This window comes from Maylandia zebra, linkage group LG3 (assembly GCF_041146795.1).
Source record: "Maylandia zebra isolate NMK-2024a linkage group LG3, Mzebra_GT3a, whole genome shotgun sequence".
NCBI lineage: Eukaryota > Metazoa > Chordata > Actinopteri > Cichliformes > Cichlidae > Maylandia > Maylandia zebra.
Genome location: NC_135169.1, coordinates 33,149,309 through 33,174,112, shown reverse-complemented (window position 1 = coordinate 33,174,112; position 24,804 = coordinate 33,149,309). Strand labels below are relative to the sequence as shown.

Genomic DNA, 24,804 nt, shown 5'->3' with positions numbered 1-24,804 from the left:
TTTGCAATGTGCTACAGCAGATACATATACTGTACTTTAACACTACCGCACCTTTGACCCTTTTCTTCACAGCGTCCTCATTGCAATCATGTGGGGCTCCTCCCACAGTACAAAATGCACAACCGGCGGGTGAGCCCAGCCCGGACAATGTCACCTATGTGTGTGATCCTGGGCTGCAGCTGGTCGGCCCAGAGACGCTCACCTGTCTGGACAATGGCACGTGGAGCCTGCCGGTGCCTACGTGTGAAGGTATGGAGGGCAGACAGTGAGCAAAAGAAGTGAAAGGACGTCTGTGCATCAAACACGTCTGACATCACATCCCTGTGGTCTTTCTGTCTTGTCAGTGGTCAGAGGCTGCATCAGCCCCAAACAGATGCTGCACGGTAAAGTGCAGGAACTCAGCCTGAACACTGGGCATGCTCTGAAGTTCCAGTGTGACAACGGCTACAACCTGGTGGGAGATCCTCTGGTGGTGTGCATAGGGGGCAACGCCTGGAGCTCCGCTTTCCCCGCCTGCCAACGTGAGGACACGTTTTTCGAAAGAACCTTTACTGGCTTGCTTTCTGACTTCCTGCCACGTGGCAGCCTGTGGTATCATTCGCTTTCTAACACAGAGGCCTTTCAGAATTCTTTGCAACATCACTGAGTTTCTTCATCTGTTTCACAATACAGCCTGTGACAAGAAGTCACCCATTCAGCTCCTCGTAATCTGGCTGCAGTTTGTTGGAATGTGCTGATTTTGAAGTCTTATGTCATGACTGACACTTCCACATACATGTCTCTCAGACTTATTCATTATCTCTGTTGGCACAAAAAAAGAAAACAAACAAAACATGGTGTATGAAAATAGTAATAGTGAAAAATAGAAGAAATTAGATGACAGTGACTTGAGCTTTTGATTTCGTTTACAAATGTGGAAAAGAGAAGTGCAGCAGCCACTGACCACTCATGGTGGCTGGTGTACGTACAGATTATTGTGCAATACACATGACATAATGCCAGTGCTGCATTTTGTCAGTTTGTTAAGCTGCAACAGATGATGTGACAGGATTGCTCCATGGTCTCAAAATAACCAGACTTTTGTGCAGTGACGTTATATAGATATGTAGATTTGGTGGATTTTATTGATGTATTGGGGGGGGTGTAAAGAAGTGTAGCATTCACAACACAGTTTTGTAGCATTTGTGGGCCCTAGTGTTACATTGCTATGCTAGTATTGTGTAGTAGAACGATTTAAATGCCTCAGTTTAATCTGCATCTATCATTCTGTCACAGTGTCGCAGTCTTTACTAGTACATGTTATTTCTGTGCTACACCGTGACTGTAAACGACTAAGGACTTATACTGTTGTATTGCTGATACACGAACTACATCAGCTGGCATCACAAATTTTAAAAGCATATCCATCATTTCTGTCTCTCGCAGCCAAGTCTTGCCCGGCTCCTCCGGGCTGGAACAGCAGCGGGGACAGAGTCCAGCAGGAGTTTCGTGTTGGACAGTCGGTCCGCGTTACCTGCCCCAAAGGTCAGCAGGTGAAAGGCAGCGGCACCATCACCTGCAGGTCAGACCAGACCTGGAGCCCCATCAGCTCTGTGTGTGAACGTAGGTATTGTTATTTTTAAAGAGAAGATGAATCTCTTCTGTTTACTCAAGTCTCCTCAGTTGTTGTAGCAGCTTTTTAATCTGTAAGGAATCACGTGCTTGTGAGGTGGCATTGAATAAATGTGACAAAGCAGAAAAACGTGATTTCATTTGAACGACTCTTTTCAAAGTGAATAAATATGCGAAGTATGTCACGTTTGTTAGCAGGAAACTAAATGATTAAGTTCGTAAATTATTTCATTAAAGAGGAAGTTTACTGCTTGTAATTTTCATGTTACTGTCACTGTGTGTTACCTCTGAACTACACAGGTTTAGTTCCTTTGTACCATTAATGTAAACCTTTCTGTTATATCATAGTAAAGCTACTAAGTTTAGTTTTTTCCAGTGAGATCATGTGATTTACTCAGCGATTAAATGATGTCACTATACTCGCTTGTCGAAACACTGTGATTTTAACACTGCACATCTTCGCATGCTCCCCTTGTCTTGTTGTGCTTCTCTACACTTGCATGTCTCAGGTGAAGCGCTGTCTCTCTGTTGTCTCACTGAGCTTTTATCAAAACAAATGAGGCTGCTTCAAACACTGCGTCGGCTCCTGTGTGCTGAACTAATTACGGGCACCTCTGCGGCTTCTATGGCAACCTTTGTCAGATTGTCCTTTGATCATTCTCATGTGCAGTTGTCCTGAATATGCAGCACAGCAGTGCTCATGTTGCTGTGGCTCGTTGTATGTGTTTGCATGCTGTTTTGGGGGGTTTGTCTCCTACGTGCATGTTTATCCGAGTCCATTTTTGTCCTCAGGGGGATTATCAGTAAGGGGCTTTTACCAAATCAAACCAACACTGAACTGTTTGACACATTTGGATGTGTTGCATGAAAATCACTGTCTCCGGGGCTACTGGGGGGGTGCAGGAAACACACTGGGTTTAATTTAATAAGCACAGATTTCTCTCTGCGGTGCACACTTTGTACTCACATATGGGGATGGACAGAAATGTTACAGCGCAATAAATTTTACAGTCTGGGTTCACTTTACAGTCAGATTGGTGCAAACGTGTCGTTAAAGAGGCAAAGCAGCAGTGTTTGTAGACGGGGGTAGCAGTGAATAACTCGTGGGTCGTTCCATAGGGGTGTCCTGTGGCCCCCCACTCCATGTGGCCAACGGGGTGGTGCGGGGGGCGGTGTTCCAGTTCGGGGACGTGGCGGTGTACTCGTGTTATGGCGGTTACACCATGGAAGGCATTGGAAGGAGCAGGTGTCTGGAGAACGGCACCTGGACGCCGCCTCCCACATGCAGAGGTAGAGCGAACGTGAAACGGAGACTCCCTGCTTCAGCTGACTTATCCTGTAACTCTTACTGCCATGCAGCTTCTCAGCTTTTGAATTCTTCCCTTACCTACTGCTGCTTACGAAACAGAGATTTTAATCTGTGAAGGTCATTAACATGTATGTGCTTGCACTCTGGTTGCATGGGTACAGTCTATGGAAGCGGCAGAAGCAGGTTTGTGGGGGTGTTTTTTGTCTTCACCAAAGGCTCTGCTCTGACAGCTCGCCCTGAAGTTTATGTGCAAATACTTTCAGAAGCCTGGATCCAGGAAGAAAAACCTCACCCTTAAACAAGAAAAACACCTTTGTATGACGGGGTTTCCTTTAAATAATTAAATTATTTCAAGGGAAATCGGGCATGTAGAACATCTGTAGATTAAGCTTTGGCGTAACATCTTCAGGAGTTTAAGAAACAGTTCAGTTTACAGTTTTATTCTGAGTAAACATGAATCACACACGCACAGTTGTGGTATGATGGGAGTGTCAGCTGAACAGGATCCCGGAATTTAGACATTGGGAAATTCCTTTTCTCAGTCGGGACAAGCAGAACAAAGATATGACCTGCAGGCAGTTTTATGACTGCGCTGCATTTGAATGAGAAACAAATACTTCACCACACTATCACATTCACACGATAGTTACCAATCTGTCATCACTGTCTGCAACTGAATTACGATGTTACGCTCTTTAATAAACGTCACTCTGAAAAAAATTTGTTTAGTGCTGTACATAAAATAAAGAAAAGGGTTATTAAAATCAATAAAAAAAGGTCACATTTGAAAGAAAAAACATGAAAACAATCATATCAGCCTGAAATCAGGTTCCTGTTGATCAAGTACAGATACTAAAGCAGACAGTCAAACTGATTGAGCTCCACCCTGAATCCCTGTGTGAAACTCAAATGACCGTTCAGATGTTTTGCATATAAAATATGAAAACAAAGGCTGGATCCAGGCTTAGCTTCCCTGAACAGCTGCTGAGTTTGTGCTCTTTCCTGCCTCCCTGCACACACTGTTGCTGTCCTGATGTGTTTGCACTTCATTTGTTTGTGTGCGTGAGGTTAAATGGCCATTTTTGTTGAGTGTCTTCTTCACTGTATAGCTGCACGTCTGGCTTTGTGAGATATGCTCACAGAATAGTAACTCTGTGTTACAGGAACCATTTCTCTGACCTTAATTTGATATCTTTGTCCGTGTGTCTGTGTGTCCTCTCCCTAAGCGGTGTGCTGGCTACAGTGTCAGAACGGAGGTGTGTGTCAGCGGCCCAACACTTGCTCCTGCCCCGAGGGTTGGATGGGTCGCCTCTGTGAGGAGCGTAAGTATTTAATAATCGTAAACATGTTTAATTCTCCCTTTTCACGCCCTGATCGTGATCCTCAGTGTTTTATGGTCAAACAAAGGCTAACTTTTTGCAGACACTGGAGCACAGAGAAGTGTCTGTTTGTAGCTGAAAAATGAATTCTATCTGGTTTAACAAGACAGTCCAGATGTTTCTCTCATTTTATGTGATACCAGTACTTAATCAGAAGACATAAGACAGAAATTGTGGTGCAAGAAAAAACATATGTATGACAGTCTTACACAAGAAATTCTTGCATGCAGCTCACAGCTGTCGGCCAACTTCCTGTAAAAATCACCCAAACCTAACCTTGCTACATAACATAATCTGGCTGTGGACTGATTTTCAAAATGTCCCACGGTGGAAAAGATTGAAAAACAGAGAGAATGGTATTTGTCGCATGTTCACCTAAACTACAAGTTATATATATATATATTTATAAGAGCAATGAGTCACCAAAAACCAAAACAATCGTTGTGAAACAGTCACACTGGAATTAATCAGAAGGCTTTTAAACATACTGATTAATAAAGATGAAATGGCTTTAATGGCTAAGCTGTTATTTGATGGATTGCCATGAAGGTTTTTTTCTGACATTAATTTTCTCCTGATGATCAGTTTCAAGTCATTTGGAAATCCTATCTGCATACCATCAGTGTTTAGCCCAACCCAGCTGTTGGGCAAGAGGAGCTTTGGAGCACCCCTAACCTTTCATCTAGCAACATCATCAAGACATTTTGATTTTATTATTTAAGAACAGATACCTGGAAAACTACCTGACCGACCATCAGCCTCAGCTCCACTGTGTTAGTGCTAGTTAGCAAATGCTACCATGCTAACATGCTAAACTCTTACAGGGCTAGATAAAGTATGCAAGCCAGAACATTAAGTTCATTTCTTGTAGTATAAGTGATGCTGCAGTTTTTGACCTCTTCATCTAGTTTTTTGTCCACTTTATATATATGATGTCAACACGCTGAAGCTCCACGCTGACCGCATGTTTGAGATGGTTTCAAAGAGATAGGTTCATGGTGATCTTCAATACCTGCCTCCTAACGCTCTCCTCTCCTTTTCATAATAGCTATCTGCATCCTGCCGTGCCTGAATGGAGGGCGCTGCGTGGCCCCTTACCAGTGCGAGTGTCCCACCGGGTGGTCGGGCACGCGCTGCCACACCGGTGAGTTCATGTGTCAGTGAAGCGTTCAGTGCTTACGATGTACGCAAGTAAATCTCAGCAGGGTTCCCATTACAGCAGGATCATCATCATCCTAGCAACACTTAGCCCAGAGGATTTCTGCCTCCTGTAGTTGTCTATTTATTGTTAATAAGTAACCTGCTTATATATAAGCTATTATTAATTTGGTGATCTGTCTGCTGTAAGTATTTGTGGTGGAAAATTTTATACCTGGTAACAAACTAGCATAATTATGGGCTGTGTGTTTGTTTTGTTACTGCTTTGCACACTTATAGGCCATTCTCCTATAATCTCACTGGAAAACCTCCAGGGTGACATTTATTGTCACGTGCTAGCTCAGTTTAGTGTCATATATACGGTCGTCCTTAACGTGCATATCTGCAGTCGTAGCAACTCAGAATGAAGGGAACACCATCAGACACCAAAATTTAGCAAGAGCCGTACAAGGAAACTAAAGAAGCATTGCCATGATTACGAAGGCTTTATAACAAACGTCCTACAGTTGGATATACGTCAGTTTATGACCTCCACCAAGGAAGTTGTGGTTTTCGTAGTGCTTGCGTGAGTGAGTCTGTGTGTAAACGCGGTAGCTCAAAAAGTTTGAGTGAATTCTGATAAAATGTAGTGGTGTAGAGTGGGGTCATGTTAGTAATCCATTAAAATCGGGCTGACATCCATCGAGCTCTTCAACATCAACTTATTGATTTATTGGCCAAAAAATCACAAAAAGCCTCAAAACTTAGGAACTTGTTGTATTGCCAACATATATAAAGTGGCTTGTAAAGATTTAAACATATTATACCCCATTTGACCTCTGACCTTTCCTTCAACGTCAACTGATTGATCTGAAGGTCAAAGTGACAATAATGCTATATAATAAATATCACATTACTTTATTGTGACTGTGTTACGTACATCATACATACATGTACAATGTTCCTGAGTAACACAAGCTTGAACACTGAAACGAGTCCTGCACATGCACTGTTAGACAAACATCTTTATCTTTCAATTTTATTTCTTTATTGCTCAGAGTGAGCTGTCACAGCAGTGTTAATGTTTATAGTGCGAGCTGACTTCATGGTTATAAAAGATACATTTCCTCCAACAATTATCTGTTGGGTTTCCTCATCAGACACCGTACTGACGATTTCTGTCTCTTGTCTTTCTGCGTGACCACAGCTGTGTGTACGTCAGCTTGCCAGAACGGAGGCAGATGCATCAGGCCGAACAGGTGTAGCTGCCCTTCAGGTTGGATCGGACACAACTGCTCCAGGTGGTTAGACACACACACCCACACACTCGTGACATATTAGACATTATCAAACTTCCAGACAGGATAAAAGACCAAAAAAAGAGAAAATATCCGGTGAGCAGCAGTTCTCTGAGTGAAAATGCCTTGTTGATGTCTGGGTACAAAGTCCAGACTGCTTTGAGGTGATAGGAAGCAACAGTCGTTCAAATAACCACTCATTACAACCAAAGTACACAGAGGAGCATCTCTGATAGCACAGCACGTCGAAGGTTGAAGCAGACGGGCTACAGCAGCACTTCAGGCTATTTTCTTGGCACACTTTGAGCCGCTGAGTACCAGCTGCTTTAAACACAGCCTGGCTGAGTATTGTTGCTGACCATGTCCACCTGTGTATGACCACAGTGTACCCATCCTCTGATGGATGTTTGCAGCAGGATAACGCACCACATCACAAAGCTCAGATCATCTCAAACTGCTTTCTTGAAAACAACGAGTTCACTGTAGTCAAATCACCTTTACCGTCTCCAGTCCAGTGAATGGATGAGCAGCTGACAAATCTTCAGCAACTGTGTGATGCTCTCATGTCAATATGGACCAAAATTTCTGAGGAATATTTCCAGCACCATGCTCATTTTGCACTCTAATAAGTGTGTTTCCTGTGCTAAAGGTTTACAGTCGTGCTAGAAGCTCTGCACAGATGATAGGAATGGCTTTGTCGCCATCAAGCAGTAGAACTGACCTGATTTCAGCCTGACGGTGGTGCTAGAGCAAAAGTCTGAGGACCACTAAGATATTGTTATTCATCCTCTGAGGGGCGAGAATAAAACATCCTTTTTTACAGCAGGCCGGTTGGACCCAGGAACTTCAGACAACCTCAGTTATTTAGTTCATAACTTTGCATGTCTGATCATAAGACAAGTGAAAAAGCTACTTGCATGTAAAATGACATCTTTGGCAACTTAAACCCACTTGGTTACATTTCAACATGTACTTGGTATTTGAAATCTTTCAAGTTGGAGGATGTGTGTTCAAACCTTTCAAACTGTGGTTGATCAGAAAGTGAAACCAACAGGTGACCAAATAGGAGAAGTCTTGAGGCTTCTCACAAATCATCCACTAACAGGAGCCAGTCAGCTCTTAACAGCTGAGTGACTGCTACTGCTGGCAGAATATTACAAGCCGATCTCCTTTTTAGAAACAAAAAAGTGTCCTTAAACTTGCAAAAGTTACATTTGATTTGTGCGCAACGGGATAGCTTAGTTTTTCCTATGATTATAATTCATTTGACCAGCATTTCTATGATTCACTGACTTCTGAATTAGATTCCCCAGAATATCAGCCATGGATAGTCTGCTGTAACCTCCTGGAAGTCCACCAGAGCTCCAGTGACTCATTTACAGTCAGAGTTAAGCAGTCGTTTAGTCACATGCTAAACAGAAAGCACAAAGAAAGAGCTAGAAGTGTGGAAATGTGGATGTTGTTCTAATCCATGAGGGTAAACCTGCAATGCTTCATAGTATGGATTTCTGGCCGTAAGTTTCAGTTTTTCCTGCTGATAGATCATCGATGGCCACTGATACTGTACAAAAGCAGTGAGGTAACAGATAAATGACAGAAAAGTTCCTGTTTTCCCACAAACTTTGTGTCCAATCAACGAGCTCCATACTTTTTACATTAATTTCTTCCGATTTAAGCCCAGCCATGCTGCCATGCTCTCAGTTAATACAGCAGCATTATTGTATCCTGTGGAAACTGCACTTTAATATATGTTGGGATATCTCAGGGATAAAATGTGTAGTTAAACTTATTTTCACTGATGGGAAAATTTCACTGGTAAGGCCCACTTAAGATCAAAGTGGGCTGTATGTGGCCAGTTGTATCTGTTGGTTGCCAATAAACTGTTATATGAATGGATGGGTGTAGTGCAACACAAAGATTTACTGCGAGCCCAAAGCATAATGCTCCCATTAAAAATTCATATAATTAATTTATCCCCACTGAGTGCATCCAGACCTCTTTGTTAAATGGTAAATGGCCTGCATTTGTATAGCGCTTTTCTAGTCCCTAAGGACCCCAAAGCGCTTCACGCTACATTCAGTCATCCACCCATTCACACACTGGCGATGGCAAGCTACATTGTAGCCACAGCCACCCTGGGGCGCACTGACAGAGGCGAGGCTGCCGGACACTGGCGCCACCGGGCCCTCTGACCACCACCAGTAGGCAAACACGGGGTTAGTATCTTGCCGAAGGATATTTGGCATGCAGCCAGGAGGCAGCCTGGGATCGAACCACCGACCTTCTGATTAGTGGCTGACCTGCTCTGCCACCTGAGCTACAGCCACCCCGAACTTTGTTCACAGAGTTACGATGCGTTTCCACAGCTAATGACAGTTTCTTCCTTTTGCAGGAAGAGGAAGCCAGGACCTTATCATTTCTAAAGTTTCGGCTCTGTGTGAATCACGTTATGAAGGGAATCCTTGTATAGTCAACCAACACTCGTAAACGATTCACTCATCTCTCCGCAAAGCAAGAACGATTTTGTAAGATAAAGCTGTATTTTTTCATATAGAGACTCAACAGTATTAAACATATGCTGCTATATACTTGTACGATGTGTACAAACTATTGCTGTGATGGTCCATTGTATATGTGTAAACTATTCTCACATTTTTATTAAAGCATAAAATACCATCAAAGCCTGTTGAGTTAATTGCAGTTCATTTATTAAAACCACCTTGTCGAGCACATTGACATACAAAGGAGTTTAAGTAGAATTAAATTAAGTGATCGGCTTCATATTTCATCCTGTTGTTAACACAGACACACTAAACTATTATGGGATATGTGGATATTTTATTGCCTGTTTGGGATAGACTTCATAGATATGAGGAATGTACAGAGGGTAACAGCTTCTACTGTGAGGCATTTTTCCTCCTCCTTTTACAACATGGGTGTGTCAACTGGACTTCTTATCTCAGCTCTACTACTTTTTCCTTTAGCGTGTTTACGTTGGCACCAGAGAACTCGTGTACCTGAAAGAAGAGGGTTAAAAAAAAAAAAAAAAAAAATCATTAAACATTCACATTTTTCCATTTACTGAGCAATCTTAGAATTCATTGGCAAAAAGAGGAAGACCATCAAGTAATATTAAACAATCTCCAGCCAGCTGATTTAGCAACTAGCTTTTAGCAGATTTAAATGTAAGCGTTTGTACTAACAGTTCCAAAAACAAAGAGGAGAGAGTGATTTCAGCACAAATTAAAGCGGTTTTTCTGAGCTGGTCTGTGAATTAGCCAAAAAGAAACACTTAAAAACACTCCGACTTACCTTCTGGTTATTCTTGTAAAAGTGGAAGGTGGGCATGCAGCTGATTCCACAAGATGAGCTCACATCCTGAAAGACAAAGCAAAAACATCAGATGAACCGACTGTCATAAATATTAATGTCTCCCCACATGTGGGCAGTTCAGGCCAAAACATGAAAACAAATTCATTACAGAGTGCCCGAGACTCAGCCTGCCTGCATCGGACCTCTGCTTTGCCCGTTTCACCTCTGGAAAAAAAATTACTCTTAATTTGACTTTTACAGACTTAAACTACAACAAACGGCAAGGTTTGTTTATGACTGCGGTCTGTACAAAAACAAGCAGCCATTGATGGACGGTCACCCGAGTACGCTTGGATTTGTTCCAGCAGGCAGTGACTCGTTTTACGGACCTAGAAACCTATGCTGGTTAATGATCTGGCAACATGAAAACAAAGTCACACGCAGGTGACAACATTTCTCAAGAGCCAAAGTATTTACAGCTTCACTGAAATTTAAATTGAATCCATTTCAATTACTTCCGTTTTAAAAAGGTCATCAGTACTTCTAAGCCCCGTTTCCATTCGACTCTGATCAATTGGCGTTCGTGGCACTACCTAAAGTGCGTTGTCATCATCATAGCAACGCATCAGAGCATCCCACGACATAATTAATATGCGACATGAACGCTACAAAAAAGGCAGCCATCGAAGCAAGAATATACCTGCTGCTCGGTCTGTTGCTTTTCGTCAGACTCGGGGATCACAGCGTTATTTTTGTAGCCATTTCCCTTGTTGCCGGGTTTCAAAAATAGTGGTTTTAATTTTCGTGAATGAGACACTCTCATGACTCACCAGCCAATACTACTGACCAGCCAATCGGTGACATGCAGTGTGACGACGTCATGCTAGGATCGCTTGGAACCCTGAGCGAGAAGGTACTAAAAAAGCGACCTTGTGAAAACCGTGGTGAACCGTGCAGAGTAGGTACTAATGGAAAAGGGGCTCCAGTGTATCTGCTGACTTTCCAAACATTTTAGAGGTCAGATTAATTAACAATGAGAAGTTTATTGAAGATTGACAGTTATTTCCATCTCCATATTTTTATTGTTGGAGAACCAGACTAGCTTAGCATGATTTTTTTTCTTTAAGCTTTGTTGTAGCGCCTCAGATCGCCCAACTGTCTCAAACTAATTTAGCTCTGTTCAAGTCAGCTTTCTTCTGATTTGCAAACAGAAGGTTTCATTGGAAAGTAAATGGTGCTTGCTTTGGATACCCGCTTTAACATTACAGAGCCAGGAGTAGAAAAATAAAACTGGGACCTCATTTAAAACTAGCCAAAAAAAATAAAATAATGTTTTCCAGCTTAACAGGTCCGACGTGGCATCAAAGGCTCATGTTTACAGCTTCACAGATCAGACACTACATGGAGTCTGGCCAGAGGCTGGAACACCCTGCATGTGTAAACGCAGGCCTCGAGTCAGCATGCGTGTCAGAGGGTTACCGCATGTGGCTGCAATACACCACCCTACCAGAAGCTGCAATCCCTCCATAACAGCGCAGTTACTGTTTATAACAATTATCAAGCAAAGGTTGCTGTGGTTACAAAAACCTGTGCACCGTGGTTTGTTGTTACATGAGCCAGCTGTGGTTCCTGGTGAAGGGATTGTGTATATGGCTCACAATGACTCACACCAGGTCAAAACTACAAACCTGTACAAACAAGGTGCTTCAGAACTCTCCCACTAAGATTATGTCACCACAGATTCCTGGCATAGGCTCAAATATGTCTTGGGTTTGATGTGAAAGTGGAAAAGTTCATTAAATTATTATTTAAAAAAAAAAAAAAAAAAAAAAAAAAAAAAAAAACAAAGAGTCCAACTCAGGCTTACCTCTGCCTCATCGACGTCCACCTTCAGGAAAATCACGTTCTTGTTATCGTCATCAGCCGCCATTTGCTGCAATACAGGAAATCAGTGAGTTGACCAAAATGCATGTACAGAATGTAACTGGTGCAGGTTAAATAGAGAAATTTCTAACAATCCAAGTCTTCTGTTTCCACTTAATTGCCATGGAGTCTTCCAAGTGAAATACATTTTCCTGCTTCGCACAAATACAAGTGTTTAAGAAGCAACCAAGGGTTTGCATTTGTGTTCACACCACTTACAGCAAACAGTGGGGCAATCTGTTTGCAGGGGCCGCACCATGTGGCTGTGAAGTCCACCACCACCAGCTTGTCTCCAGCTTCCTTCAGGATGCTCTGGAACTCTTCCTAGAGAAGAAAGAAGAAACAAAAACCAGACATGCTTTTAAACATGTCACAAGTATAATTTACCAGACTACGACAGCTAAAAAGCTACATTTCAGATGTTAAAAAATAAATAAAAATGCAGTTTTGTGTAAGCGTTGCTGTCCGCTTCTCTCGTGAACACTGCCTGATGCCGTTTTAACACACGGGATCCAGATTTCAGCACAACACTTTCAGTTTGGTAAATTTAGACTTCAGTATGCTGAAACATGACCACATTACTTGAGGGTTTAAACCAGAAGCAAATGATACACATCAGGTTTTTTTTGGCCTTTTGTTTAGTGCCTTTGCGTGCAAGACTGATCATTACAGAAATGAATTTCCTGTTATTCCATACACTTGAATATATTTTATGCCGCGGCAAATGAAACCCTGACGACTGTATAAAATACAAAAGGTAGAGTGTTAAATAAAAAGTGGGGATTCTCGTCTCTCATGCTTCACTTTCCAACTCTTTATCAACCAGTATAGCAGTGCTGTTTTCCGAGGCTTCCTCACATTTCTCTGTAAGCTTCAGAGTTTATTTATGGCGTTTTCACCATAAAAAAAACAAACAAAACAAAAAAATAAAAACCCATGATGCATTCGTGATTTGAAGCCATAAAAACACTTGTCCTGATACTTTACAACTCGCTCTCCGTTCACTTCCGAAGCAATCATGGCACCAACAGCGGCTATAAACACTAAAGTGCAATGTCCTGGCTGAGAGAAAAGCAAACAGCCGTCCACACCTACCCATCCTGCAGCACCCAGGGAACACGCGTGGCCTGCTGTCCAGCACTTTGATAGCTCCGAGCTGTTACGTGTGCTAGCAGCCCTTAGCATCTTATCCCCGGACTATCTACCCATCAATGCGGCGTAGTTCACGCTAGAGCAGCGTGGTTTAAGTCAGAATCGACTCAGGTGGCCGACAGTTTAGTTTACTTTCCCCTAGTTTTGCTAGCGCTGAGTGCGCGTCTCGCTACAAGATGGAAGGGTGCGGCAGACTCATAGTGAAGGTTAGCTGCATCCATTTACAGTTATTCTAGCGATCAGAGAAGCAACTATACACGCTTACTCTAGATGTGTCACACACACAGAGTGGTTTAATCCAAAACGATGCTTAACTTTGTAAGATAACGCCACAAAATTCCACAAGATGGGCTCAGCTAACATGGAGAATGAATCACGAGAGGGAAACATGCGCGCGGCTCCGGCAAAAACAGCACGGAGCGTGAAAAGACAGTAAAAACAGCATTTCAAAAAGGGAAAGAAAGTGCAGAAAGCAGCGTAAACAAACTTACCAGGTTTTTCACTTCGCGAACCATACTAACGTCCGATGAACAAGCCTCAGAGAACACAACTAGCTACCAAGTTTCCGAATGCCCTATTTTAAGCAGACACGCCGCGCTTTTAATGACAGGCGCGTACAGTTAGCCGTCAAAAGGCCGGTCAAACGGAAGTCACTGTACAGTGATTTACAAAATAAGAGCCAATCAAGGTTTCGGTCAAGGTTTGAGCGACTAAAGCGTTGGCTTTGCCGTGTCTGTAAAACGCCTTAAAATATCATTTAATTCGTCACAGAATTTATCTTAATATATAGTTTGTTTTTGTGTCGTATCGAGTATTCAAACCGCTTTCCCCCCAATGAATACGTTTATTTTGAAAGGAACGGTTTTACCTAAAAGGGTGTGAGAGAGCCGCCATTCGACATTTATCTTCTTTACATGTGTCACAAATGTTGTTTCTTCATTTTTTCTAAAAGATGAATCAGACCGTATACACAACAAAAACGTCGTGTTTACAGTTTTGTATGTTTGTATTTAGACAATTATTGATAGGCTACTTCTAAAAAAAAGTTTTAAATTTAATATAGGATTTTTTTTATTATATGTGATTTATACAAGCATTATTAGATTTATTTATAGAGCTTGGTAACTGTTATATGTTTAAATATTTGTAGTACTTGAATTTTGCGGTTTCACTGTAATAACGAAGGTTGACCAAAGAAAGTCAGGATGACTTGACAAATTCCAGCTTTACCGTAAGTGAGTGAGTATGGTAGCTCAAATTCACTGCCGGGAGGTAACGCCCCGTACATGATCTTTCGTCATTACGTCACCACGTCACAACAATAGAGTTGGGGGGTTTTTTCCCTGGATGTATCGAGCTGACCTATGAGTGTTATTTATATATGTGCGTGCAGAAAGGCAGAGCAAAAGCACGTTGGCTTTACAACTACATTTACATTTCTATTTTTTCCCTCAATCCAGGCACCAAATGTTAAGTAGCAACAGTGAGTCTTATGCACTTTGGTATGGAAATATAAACATTTGCATTCCTCGGTGATTTCCCATTAAACTCTTTCCAGATGACCTCACAGGTGAGGAGCTTTCAGCTCCACAAGTAACTTCTTGCGAGACTTCTCATAACTTACCATTTACTTGAGACACGCACACACTAACCGTCTGAATAAATACATTAACCTGTAATGATGATAATATCAGGATGTGAGGCAAATAACATGGTTTATTTTGCATCAAAATTTCTCTATATTCAGAAAATATTTGGTGGTGCTAACAGTTTTTTTGTGTATTAATTTAATGTGTTTTATCACATCTGTATAATTTCTGTGACTGGTGTATGGTACTGTAAAGTACTGCTTCTCTTCAGAGTGCCATTACTCATTCGTGTTTTGGCAGTTGCCTATATAGGCCTAGGACCCCCAGATGCATAGAAAACTCTTAGCCCTGTAGGTGCACAGAGTCCTGGTACTATAAATGACTATAACAGATTTACAGCAGCATGTGTAACCATGGAGCTCACCCTCAACACAACCTTATGAAATTCTAATGGCCATCTAAAAACACAGCCTGTTTCCTGATCAAACAGGAGTAATTGCAGTCTAAAACATGAGCACATGGAATGATGAATGAATGCAGCAGCTACAGAGCTCCACGTCTTACCCTGGGATTTGCTTACGTGACAGAATAAGAATCCTGTGCACAGAGCCATCAACTCTTTCTCTCTTCATCAGTGAAACTGCCCTCTGCGACGCACTTTCTCCTGGACGATGAGGATGGCAGCACTGTGCAAATCACCAAAACCTAACAAGTTAAACAACCACTGCTGGTGTTTCAGGGTGCATTTATCATTTGTTGTTATCAGTCTCAGTCAATCGCTATAAAACAGACTAAACCACAGTGGCTTATTGTGAATATAACAATTTATTACTAAATCTGTCATTCATATGTAAGGTTGTTTAAAATTATATCAGTTATTAGTAATGCTGGCTCTCTTGCATTGAACTCTTGTTTCTCCTCAGACTGCGACGACGGCCTTGCCGATGTTTTCTCCCCGCATCATCCCCATAAAAGCAGCCGGCATGTTTTCAAAGCCTTTTGTGACGTGCTCCCGACACTGCAGTTTGCCCTGTGCACACACATTAAACGGATCAGAAATAAGTGTATATGTTTACTTAAAGGAAATCATCCAGCATTATAAAAACTAAATAACTAACCTCTTTCACCCATGCCAAGAGTCTCCTAAGGGTTTCAGGGTGCTTGTGCTGCCACCTGGTTATCAAGAAGCCCTCCATCTTCAGTTCCTTGATGATCATAATGACATAGGGGTACAGCCCTAAAAGAAATATAGTTCAAAATAAAAATATGACTTTAACATAAACTCCAAGGAAACAACAATTTATGTCTTTGACTGTCTTGTGGCGCCACAGCTATTAGGGATCTTCAGCAGTGCAGCAGCTCCCTCTAGTGGAAAAAGGCATTAATACCTGAGACATTGCTGTGAGTGTGTTGACTGAATTTCACTAATATGGAAAGGTTGTTAAAACTTGAAGGATTTCCTCTTGCAGTACTACTTTAAATGTATATTCCTTGTGCTGTGGTGCAGATCCTGTCTGAAGGTAAAGTCAGAAAACCTTCAAGAGTTTTGAAAATAAAAAGTAAATTAGGGCAGTAACACACCTGTCTGGGGTTCACTGTCATTGTAGGTGGAGATACTTCCACACACAGCTATTCTTCCAAAGTTCTTCATCTGCTGCAAGACAATGAATGAAGAAGGGCCTCCCACCTAAAAATCAAAGATCGAGAGAAGAGCTCAGCAGTGATTAAATATTACATGCAAGCTTGAAACTGCACCACCACTGCTCACGTTCTCAAAGAAGCAGTCGTATCCTTCAGGTGAAGCCTTCCTCAGAGCCTCCTCCAGGGAACCCACAGTTTTGTAGTTGAAGGCCTCATCAAATCCCAGCTCTTTGAGAAAAACCACTTTGGCATCAGAGCCTGCTGAGCCCACCACCTTACAGCCCTTGATCTTGGCGATCTGTCCCACCACGGAGCCCACCGCTCCAGCTGCAGCGTTCACCAGCAGGGTCTCACCTTTCTGGAGTCCCAACACTTCTTCTATCCCATAAACAGCCGTCACTCTGCAGAGAAACAGAAACAGTAAATCCAGCTGTTTTGTTTCATTTTGGACTTAAAACTCTTTGGGCTTCATATAAACTCTAATTTTTTTTTTTTTTTTTTTTAAAGGTAATTAATTAGTGCATGTATAATGACTTCAGCTCACAAGCAAGAGAAAACACCTGGAAATTCCTACTTTTTCTTAAAAGGCTATTTCTGCTTATTACTAACTCTGTTGTCTATTAGCACTTTTAGCTGTGAACTAAGAGCAAATGAACTTTAAAATGCTAAATTCATATGATCCATGCAGGTGACTTAAATCTGTCTTACCCGGGCATCCCGATGGCACCCAGAGCCAGAGACAGGGACACATCTTTAGGCCACTCAGGCAGGATGGGAGTGAGGCCGGTCCCATCACTGAGCGTGTGGGTTCTCCACCCACTGTTACTCACAACGTGGCTTCCCACAGGAAATCCTGGATGTTTACTCTGGATCACTCTAAAGGAAAGAAAATAAAAGCATCTGTCAACCAAGTGATTGGTCAGCTGTGGTCACCTCCGTCTGAGCTAAACCGTCTGAGATTCACTGACACTAGAGTATAGACAGTATGACTCTATACACAGTGTTTATACTGTCTGGGTGTAAGAAACAGTTTATACCCAAAAGACAGTAACAGGAACATTTTTTAATATCTATAGATCTTTTATTATAAGATATCTGTCAAGTCTGTCTATCATAGCCTCTAAAAAGAGATGTAAATTCCAGGTCTGAAAATAAAGCCAGTGCCTTAATGTTGTATTCTTTTTCCTGGCCAATAGAGGGCAGCCTTGTTTTTGGAAATAGCCGGCCCACAGCAGTGATTCCCAAAGTGTGGACCAAGCACCCCTGGTGGACTGTGAAGGTACTGCAGTCGGACTTATTGCGTTTGTCTTGAAGTTCGTCCCAGTGGCAGGTACATTGAGTACAAAGCAATAATTTGGCAAGTGTTGCTAAAGAAGGTCACCAGGTTAAAGTGCAATTTACTCAACAGCCACACTAAAATGAATCTGAGCACTTATCTAAATTCACCTTAGGTTCAATCATCAAAAACTGTAAGCAAATATTATTGAAGATGGATGGCAGCCTCGGTAATGTGCTCTGTTGTAGTTCCTTTGTTTTCGTTAGTCCACTGTTTTTGACTGACTGCTTTAATCAGTGTAGAACTGCAAATCAGTTCACCCACATCAATTTTCCAGCATTTTGCTCAGAGTTTTTCTGAACTCTTTACCCGATCTATGCTTCTCCACTGAATCTATGTAGAGCCTTACAACATAGCCTCTACATAGCTTTGGTAATAAACAGCAGATGATCGCCGTTTCATTTTTCAGTACACATCAGAATCACATCACAACAGATAAAAGGAGTTTCCGACCGTTAGTGTGTGGGTGATCGTGGCAAGAGTTGGCAGTTCGCCTTGTAATCGGAAGGTTGCTGGTTTGAGCCCCGGCTTGGACAGTCTCAGTCATTGTGTCCTTGGGCAAGACACTTCACCCGTTGCCTACTGGTGGTGGTCAGAGGGCCCGGTGGCGCCAGTGTCCGGCAGCCTCGCCTCTGTCAGTGCGCCCCAGGGTGGCTGTGGCTACAATGTAGCTTGCCATCACCAATGTGTGGATGACTGAATGTAGTGTAAAGTGCTTTGGGGTCCTTAGGGACTAAGCGCTATACAAATACAGGCCATTTTACCATTTGTGTTTCGTACTTGGCTACTTGACTTCCAATCATCACATCTCCCTCCTTCATGCTGATTTTGCTGAACAACCTGTTGAGACCAGCAATGTGTTATAGAGGATATGTTTTAGCTTTTGAGAACAACAAAGTATTTTTATCAGAAGTCTTAATTATAATGAAAATAACTGAAATAAGTTGTTCTGTTCTCTTCCCACCTCATGTATGGGTCAACACTGAGAAACACCGCTTCCAGTAGCACCTCTGCAAACAGAAGCGCACACATTTAAAGCGCTACGTGTGTAATTTTTAAGAAACACTAAAGAGCATGCATTCCTGCTCAAGCCATAAGTAAAGAGAAGAAACAAACTCGCCTTACCTCCATCTTTGGGCTCAGGGAGTTCCTCCACCTTCAACCCAAAGTTGCTTTTCTTTGGGAAGCCATCAAAATACTTAGTCATTACCCATGACTTAGCTTTGACCATGATTCTTCTCTTTATGGCAGCTGCAAAAAAGATTTTCCTTTAGTGTTATCAAACTCAAAGGACAGAAATGCTGTGTCATCCAGAACTGTGCAAATACAAGTTTAATGAAAAAGCTAAAGAATAACTATTTTTATTACACATTTACTCGGTGTAATACTGTGTATGTGGTACTACCTTTATTTATCCAGACTTCACGTCAGCATTGTTGCGGCTCAACCAACCAATGGCCGCGGCAGGCTAAACATGAGGACACAGATGACACGCAACAATAAACACATAAAATACACTTCTGTACCATTTGCTCCTTTTATTCCACATGCAACTGTCCAATATACAAATCAGTGCCTGGGATTAACTATTAAACAAATGCACAGATTGCACAAACAAATAACTGCAACTCACCAATAACTGCACTAACTACTATGTCAAATTACAACTTGGTCTATGGTATCAATTAGTGCACAAATATACAAAAACCATTAAGTTCCAGTTAAAATACATCAAAATCATTCAAGCTGCGGCCAACAGAAAGTTTTGCCTCATGCTCACCCTACCTTTCTGCTCATCAACATCAGGTGGCGTGAACAGGTGAGTGCAACCACATTTATCATCTACCACACCCATGAGACACACCCCACACCCGTGCACCAATACAGTGAGTCCATTTAAACCAACCCACTTAGTCAAACAGGAACAACTCATATGGCTCCTACAAGCATATTATCCACCATTGATGGTTTAGAGTCTGCCAAAAACTTTCTCTGGTGCCCTGAAAACCTCACCTTTGTCTCCCTTTCTTTAAGCTGCATTAACAACAATAACGAGAGAAAAAAACACAGAAGAAGAGTTGATGTCTTCTACTACTTTTTTCCAAACACTTTAGGCAAAGAAAAGAGAGACCACCTAAATTAAATGTAATTATCACATACTTATTAAAAGCTAGCTTCCAATATATTAAGTTTCTAATAAGGCCAATGACCAGGTAAAGCATGTGGCAGTGTTTCTATTTAACACAAGCTACCTTGTTATTTCTTTAGAAGGACAAGCTAATAACTTTATTTTCAAATATAAAGCCAAACTAGATTTTACCATTTACCAGGCCACTAATCTGTTTTTCGGCGTTTCACTTTCACAATAAAACTCGTATCTAAGCACAATTTTTAACAAATGAAATATTGGTTAAATCTAAAAGCAGTTTGCTTATGTTAAGATTTGACGTTAACAGCTGCACATTCAGGAAGAGTTTAGGCCAGGGGTGGGCAAACTTTTTGATTCGTGGGCCACATTGAGTTCTAACATTTGACAAAGGGGCCGGAACAGGAGCAGATAGATGGCATGCTTTGAAAACATCACCTCATTGGGGGAAAAATACACATCTTGGGATATGGAGAAAACATGTGCTTTAATTTCCAATGAAAATGAAGAAAAGCATTACAATAAAATCTCTGACTTCGAAATGAGCCTTTAAACACTGAAAATCAAATAAATGAATATTTTATTTTAAAGCACTGAAAGTTCTGTTATCCTTCAGGATATCACATCACTCTCCTCCTGACTCTTTTTTTTTTTTTCCAAAAACGGTAGGAGATGCAGATGTACTTGTCCTGTTCCTTTTATTCAATTTGTTTCCCCGGTGCCAAAAGTCAACAACGACCAGTGCAAGGACGAAACAGTTGCAGCAAGTCAGTCTGTGAAGCGTTATAGTTGATCTGCGCGCACTGTTCATTTTAACAACGTGCGTATCACGGAGAGACACACATTTTAATGGGAGCAGTGTTGTTGGTCTCCTTTTTTAGCCAGCGCATCAAAGTCTGGAGTTAGTTTTGTTGTGGCGATTCTCAGGATTGATCTGAGGTGTAGGTCTGTTAACTTGGATCTGTGGCTGGCTTTGTTGATGTTCATGACGCTGAATGTCTGTTCACACACGAAGGTAGAGCCGAACAAAGCCAACATCATCTGCGCTCTTCGCCTTAGATTTGGAAACGCGGCATCATTGAGTGAAGCATAGAAGTCATTTAGTTTCAGAGAGCTGAACTTCTCTTTTAAGGCAGGGTCAGACTGAAGGTCGATGAGTTCGAGCTGAAGCTCCTCTGGAGCTGTTTCGGGGTCTTGTGACAGAGGAAAGGCCACCAATTGAAGTGACTTGTCAATTTTATCGAAATCCAAAAACCGACGGCAGAATTCTCCGTGCAGTGCATCCAGTGACTCACTGTATTTCTTTACTTTTGCTCCGGCCTCTTTCAGCGTGGCTAGTGTAGGAAAATGAGTGAATGACTTGTTCAAAATCTGCCTGGAGAATAAAGCCAGCTTGGATTTGAAGGCTTTCACGTTTGTGTGCATGTCATGCACAAACTGCTCCTTCCCCTGCAGTTTCACATTGAGCTCATTCAAGTGTGAAAATACGTCTGTAGCAAACGCGAAGTCACACATCCAGCTCTTGTTGCTCAGCTCAGGAAATTCATCAGTCTTCCCCTGCCGCTCCAAAAACACGCCAATCTCCTCTTTGAGCTCCCACACTCGTTGAAACACTTTGCCCAAACTCAACCAGCGGACACGGGAGTGATAAAGCAGGTCCTGGTGATCCGCATCAGTTTCCTCCAGGAACGCAATGAACTGACGGTGCTGAAGTCCCCGTGCGCGTATGAAGTTGACAAGTTTCACCACAGGATTCACAACATGATTCAGCTGTAACACCGATTTACATAGAGATTCCTGGTGGATGATGCAGTGGAGGAAAATCACATCCTGGTCAGAGTTTTCATCTTTCACTTTATTCTGGATTCTCCTCAGCAGGCCAACATTTTTTCCCGTTAAATTTGGAGATCCATCTGTGGTGACGTTAACAAGCTTACTCCAGGGAAGCTTCATGTTTTCGATGGCAGCAGACACTCGTTCAAACAAGTCCTCTCCCCGTGTTTGTCCTTTCAGAGACTCCATTGTCAAAAACTCCTCCGTTATTTCAAAGGTTTCGTTGATTCCTCGGATAAAAATGAGGAGCTGAGCAGTGTCTTTGACATCGTTGCTTTCATCCAGTGCTAAAGAATAAAAAGTGAATGACTTCGCCTTTTTGTTTAATATGCTGGTGATATCTTCATCTATTAGTTCTACACGGCGAGTCACTGTCCGCCGTGATAAACTGATTTTCTCAAATTTGTCTTTGGTCTCCGGGCACAAAATACCTGCTGTCTCTACCATACATTCTTTTAAAAACTCGCCCTCTGACAGTGGTTTGCTGGCCTTTGCTATTTTGAATGAAAGCATAAAACTGGCCTTGGTACTTGACTCTTGAATGGCAGTTTGACGGTGAAAAAAACTTTGCTGAGCCTTCAAATTAGCTGCCAACTTCTCAGCAGCAGATTCCCGTTCTTTTGTTGAGAGCTTGCTAGCATAATTTGCGTGCTTTGTGGCAAAGTGACGGCTAATATTATACTCTTTAAAAACCGCCACAGTTTCTTGGCATATCAGGCAAACAGCAGATGATCGGTGTTCAGTGAAAAAATATTTAGTTGTCCACTCCTTTTTGAACACTCGACATTCTCTGTCCACTTTCCTTTTCTTGGGACCGCTCATCTTCATAGAGGGGCGGTAGGTCACAGGGTAAAGTGCAAACGTGGAGTAATAGGCCTACGCCGCTTCACCTCAACAAAGCCAATATATCTAGAGTGCGCCATCTAGTGAGGAAACATCAGAATTGCAGGGGAAATAAAACATTAACAAGGTTAATTTATTAAATTTTTTTCAAGTTTGGCGGGCCGGATCAAAACGTTTAACGGGCCGCACGTGGCCCCCGGGCCGTAGTTCGCCCATGCCTGGTTTAGGCTCTTATCTAATGGCTGCAAATCTCACTTTTCCATTATAAACGAACAACAATACATTTCACTGAGAGATTTTTATATAAGGTTTTTAACGCTGTAGGGTTAATTTTTAAGTAACATGAGCTGAGAGGCAGCATGTAAACAGGGTATTAGTGATATGAACGCTAGGCTAACACTGGCCAGCTAGGAAGTTTATAAACTGAGTAAGAGTAAATATTTACTCACCAAATCAGTGTAGAATCAAACAATCTCTTGAGCTGAAGCTTCTCCTGCTGCATCCAGGTTTGCTCAGCATAGCCCATAAAAAAGTAGCTGCCATGAACATGTGGACTGATCTGTGTAGTGATGCGCGAATCATGAACGAATCGTTCAATACTCGAGAATCACTTTACTGACTCATGAATCATGATTCACAAGCCCAACTGACTCATCCATGTTGCTCAGAGGCGGAGCCAGACATTTGAAACACCCGGGGCTTAGCCCTAAAGGGTGGTATGCATGTGGGATTTTTTTCTTTTCTTTTTTTTGGGGGGGGGTAGAAATGACTGAGATCAATAGGCTCTGTTTTGAGTTTTGTTCAAAAAAGAATGACTTCATATAGGAAAAAATATATCAATATATCACACCTTAAGCTAGGTTTTTAATTAAGCAGCAAGGCAGAACAAAGTCAGGGCTGTATCAAGACACGAGGACTAAACCCCAATTCAACCAGACCCAGAACTGATCCGGTATTAAAACAGGACTACAACAGTTCAAAATCAGGACTACTGAGGACTTAACCAAGACAGAATCAGAAACAGAACTAGATGATAGTAGCACTAAAAATCATCATAGACCTGCACTACACTTATTTTTTAATTCTACCAAAGTACACTATTTAGACTGAGAAAAGTTTATATAATTATTTAGCCTTGTTGTGCAAACAAGCCTGCATAACTTAATAAATATAGAATTTGAAAAATAACAAACCTAAAAAGAAACACTAGGTACGAGATACATGAGGACCTATGATACGGTGATACTTTTGGTAAACAACCATTTGACTAACATGTGTGTCTCACCTGCTCTTGTTCATCTCTGCTCCTCTCTCTCCCTCTGACAATCAAGCCAAACACCAACATCATCAAATATACAGTTGAAACCAGATATTTATGTACTCTTCAGATAAAAACACTTTTTTAATTGTAACATCAAATCAGACAAAATGTTTATTTTTTTAGATTGATAAATATAAAAAACATAGTTGTTAACCCTGGATGGCCCTTAAAAATGCATCCCTTTAGAGCCCTGGGGACCAAAAATGGTCCCGCCCCAAAAGTGCAATAAAAAGATTATATATTCATATTTTTTTCCACTTTAAATTGGTCAGTCTTTTAAAACTACTTCTCCCTGAAATATTCATATAAAGTTTTAATTATATTTTCGTTGTTTTAACCCTTTAAATCCCAGTTTTATTACATGAGCGCCCTGTTTTTTAGCCCCAAAAAACAAAAAACTAAATATTTTCCAAAAAAAACATTTGAAGTAATATTTGTTTGTTATTATAATTAGGCCTTTAGATGGACTAAAGATTGGCACCAACAGTCATTTCGATCGCCTTTTATTTTTTTTTTCAGGACCAGAAAATGGTCTCCAGGCGGCAAATGCTCCTCCTCTAGGCCGAAATAAGTGCATGTTGCCGGGGTAAGTCGCGACGATCACCGGGGCACGATCACCGGGGACTGCTTTTTCCAGCCCACACGTCCGATACCACGTGACAACAAATACGTCATTTCCTGTTGACTAAAAAAAAAATGCACCCTCTCATGGTCCTAGGGACCAAAAAATGGTCCCACCCGATCAGTGGGCGAAGCCGCTGCTGCACGCCGGAAATGAGGCTTCATTTCCCGCAGGTCTGTCCAAGCAGCCCGCTGTTTTCCAGCAGGGATCAAATGTGGAGCAAGGGCGCCACCCGGTGGACAAATAAAAAAATTACAACTCTAAGGCTCATAGACCAAAACGAAACGGAAACATAAGTAATCACCAAGACATTAACGGTAATAATTCTGCAGTGAAAAATAGCGTTTATAAT

The 24,804-nt window shown here is 41.8% G+C and overlaps 4 protein-coding genes across 7 annotated transcripts in view; 1 reads left to right on the top strand and 3 right to left on the bottom strand.

The window, feature by feature from the left end:
- Nucleotides 1-9,415, top strand: part of svep1 (sushi, von Willebrand factor type A, EGF and pentraxin domain containing 1) — a 120,213-nt gene extending 110,798 nt beyond the window's left edge. For 2 of the 3 annotated variants that reach the window (XM_076881725.1, XM_004574154.6), the window contains exons 42-49: nucleotides 73-249; nucleotides 345-521; nucleotides 1,426-1,602; nucleotides 2,731-2,901; nucleotides 4,147-4,242; nucleotides 5,348-5,443; nucleotides 6,644-6,737; nucleotides 9,127-9,415. In XM_076881725.1, the coding sequence (XP_076737840.1) occupies nucleotides 73-249; nucleotides 345-521; nucleotides 1,426-1,602; nucleotides 2,731-2,901; nucleotides 4,147-4,242; nucleotides 5,348-5,443; nucleotides 6,644-6,737; nucleotides 9,127-9,157 (1,019 nt within the window). In that variant the 3' untranslated portion in view covers nucleotides 9,158-9,415. The remainder of the gene's footprint in view (nucleotides 1-72; nucleotides 250-344; nucleotides 522-1,425; nucleotides 1,603-2,730; nucleotides 2,902-4,146; nucleotides 4,243-5,347; nucleotides 5,444-6,643; nucleotides 6,738-9,126) is intronic. The other variant, XM_004574155.6, reaches the window with a different exon arrangement.
- Nucleotides 9,416-9,425: 10 nt separating this feature from the next.
- On the bottom strand, nucleotides 9,426-13,770 carry LOC101481447 (thioredoxin). Its single transcript, XM_004574157.6, has 5 exons — nucleotides 13,613-13,770; nucleotides 12,189-12,293; nucleotides 11,914-11,979; nucleotides 10,047-10,112; nucleotides 9,426-9,751 (listed from the first exon to the last, which is right to left on the bottom strand). The coding sequence occupies exons 1-5, from the start codon at nucleotides 13,634-13,636 to the stop codon at nucleotides 9,689-9,691; spliced, it is 324 nt and encodes a 107-aa protein (XP_004574214.1). The 5' UTR covers nucleotides 13,637-13,770; the 3' UTR covers nucleotides 9,426-9,688.
- Nucleotides 13,771-15,516: 1,746 nt separating this feature from the next.
- On the bottom strand, nucleotides 15,517-22,983 carry LOC101482908 (prostaglandin reductase 1). 2 transcript variants are annotated; one of them, XM_012915685.5, is made up of 10 exons: nucleotides 22,959-22,983; nucleotides 19,093-19,155; nucleotides 18,813-18,938; nucleotides 18,652-18,697; nucleotides 18,468-18,527; nucleotides 17,060-17,227; nucleotides 16,479-16,752; nucleotides 16,292-16,397; nucleotides 15,829-15,947; nucleotides 15,517-15,740 (listed from the first exon to the last, which is right to left on the bottom strand). In XM_012915685.5, the coding sequence occupies exons 3-10, from the start codon at nucleotides 18,916-18,918 to the stop codon at nucleotides 15,630-15,632; spliced, it is 990 nt and encodes a 329-aa protein (XP_012771139.2). In that variant the 5' UTR covers nucleotides 18,919-18,938; nucleotides 19,093-19,155; nucleotides 22,959-22,983; the 3' UTR covers nucleotides 15,517-15,629. The 2 variants fall into 2 exon arrangements, with proteins under 2 accessions (XP_012771139.2, XP_004574219.2); XM_004574162.4 differs by lacking the exon at nucleotides 22,959-22,983 and adding an exon at nucleotides 19,473-19,549.
- On the bottom strand, nucleotides 20,284-22,938 carry LOC143416481 (general transcription factor II-I repeat domain-containing protein 2-like). The gene has a single exon (XM_076881726.1). It carries the CDS (start codon nucleotides 22,492-22,494, stop codon nucleotides 20,680-20,682), a length of 1,815 nt encoding a protein of 604 aa, XP_076737841.1. The 5' UTR covers nucleotides 22,495-22,938; the 3' UTR covers nucleotides 20,284-20,679.
- Nucleotides 22,984-24,804: the final 1,821 nt, after the last annotated feature.

Bases quoted from the DNA above. Each gene is read 5' to 3' on its own strand.
- LOC101481447 (XM_004574157.6), bottom strand. From the start codon at position 13,636: ATGGTTCGCGAAGTGAAAAACCTG. The intron at 12,294-13,612 runs GTAAGTTTGTTT...TTTCTTCTCTAG, and splicing joins TTCGCGAAGTGAAAAACCTG to GAAGAGTTCCAGAGCATCCT. The intron at 11,980-12,188 runs GTAAGTGGTGTG...CCTGTATTGCAG, and splicing joins AGATTGCCCCACTGTTTGCT to CAAATGGCGGCTGATGACGA.
- LOC143416481 (XM_076881726.1), bottom strand. From the start codon at position 22,494: ATGAAGATGAGCGGTCCCAAGAAAAGGAAAGTGGACAGAGAATGTCGA.
- LOC101482908 (XM_012915685.5), bottom strand. From the start codon at position 18,918: ATGGTCAAAGCTAAGTCATGGGTAATGACTAAGTATTTTGATGGCTTC. The intron at 18,698-18,812 runs GTAAGGCGAGTT...TTCTGTTTGCAG, and splicing joins CCCTGAGCCCAAAGATGGAG to AGGTGCTACTGGAAGCGGTG. The intron at 16,753-17,059 runs GTAAGACAGATT...GTTTCTCTGCAG, and splicing joins GGTGCCATCGGGATGCCCGG to AGTGACGGCTGTTTATGGGA.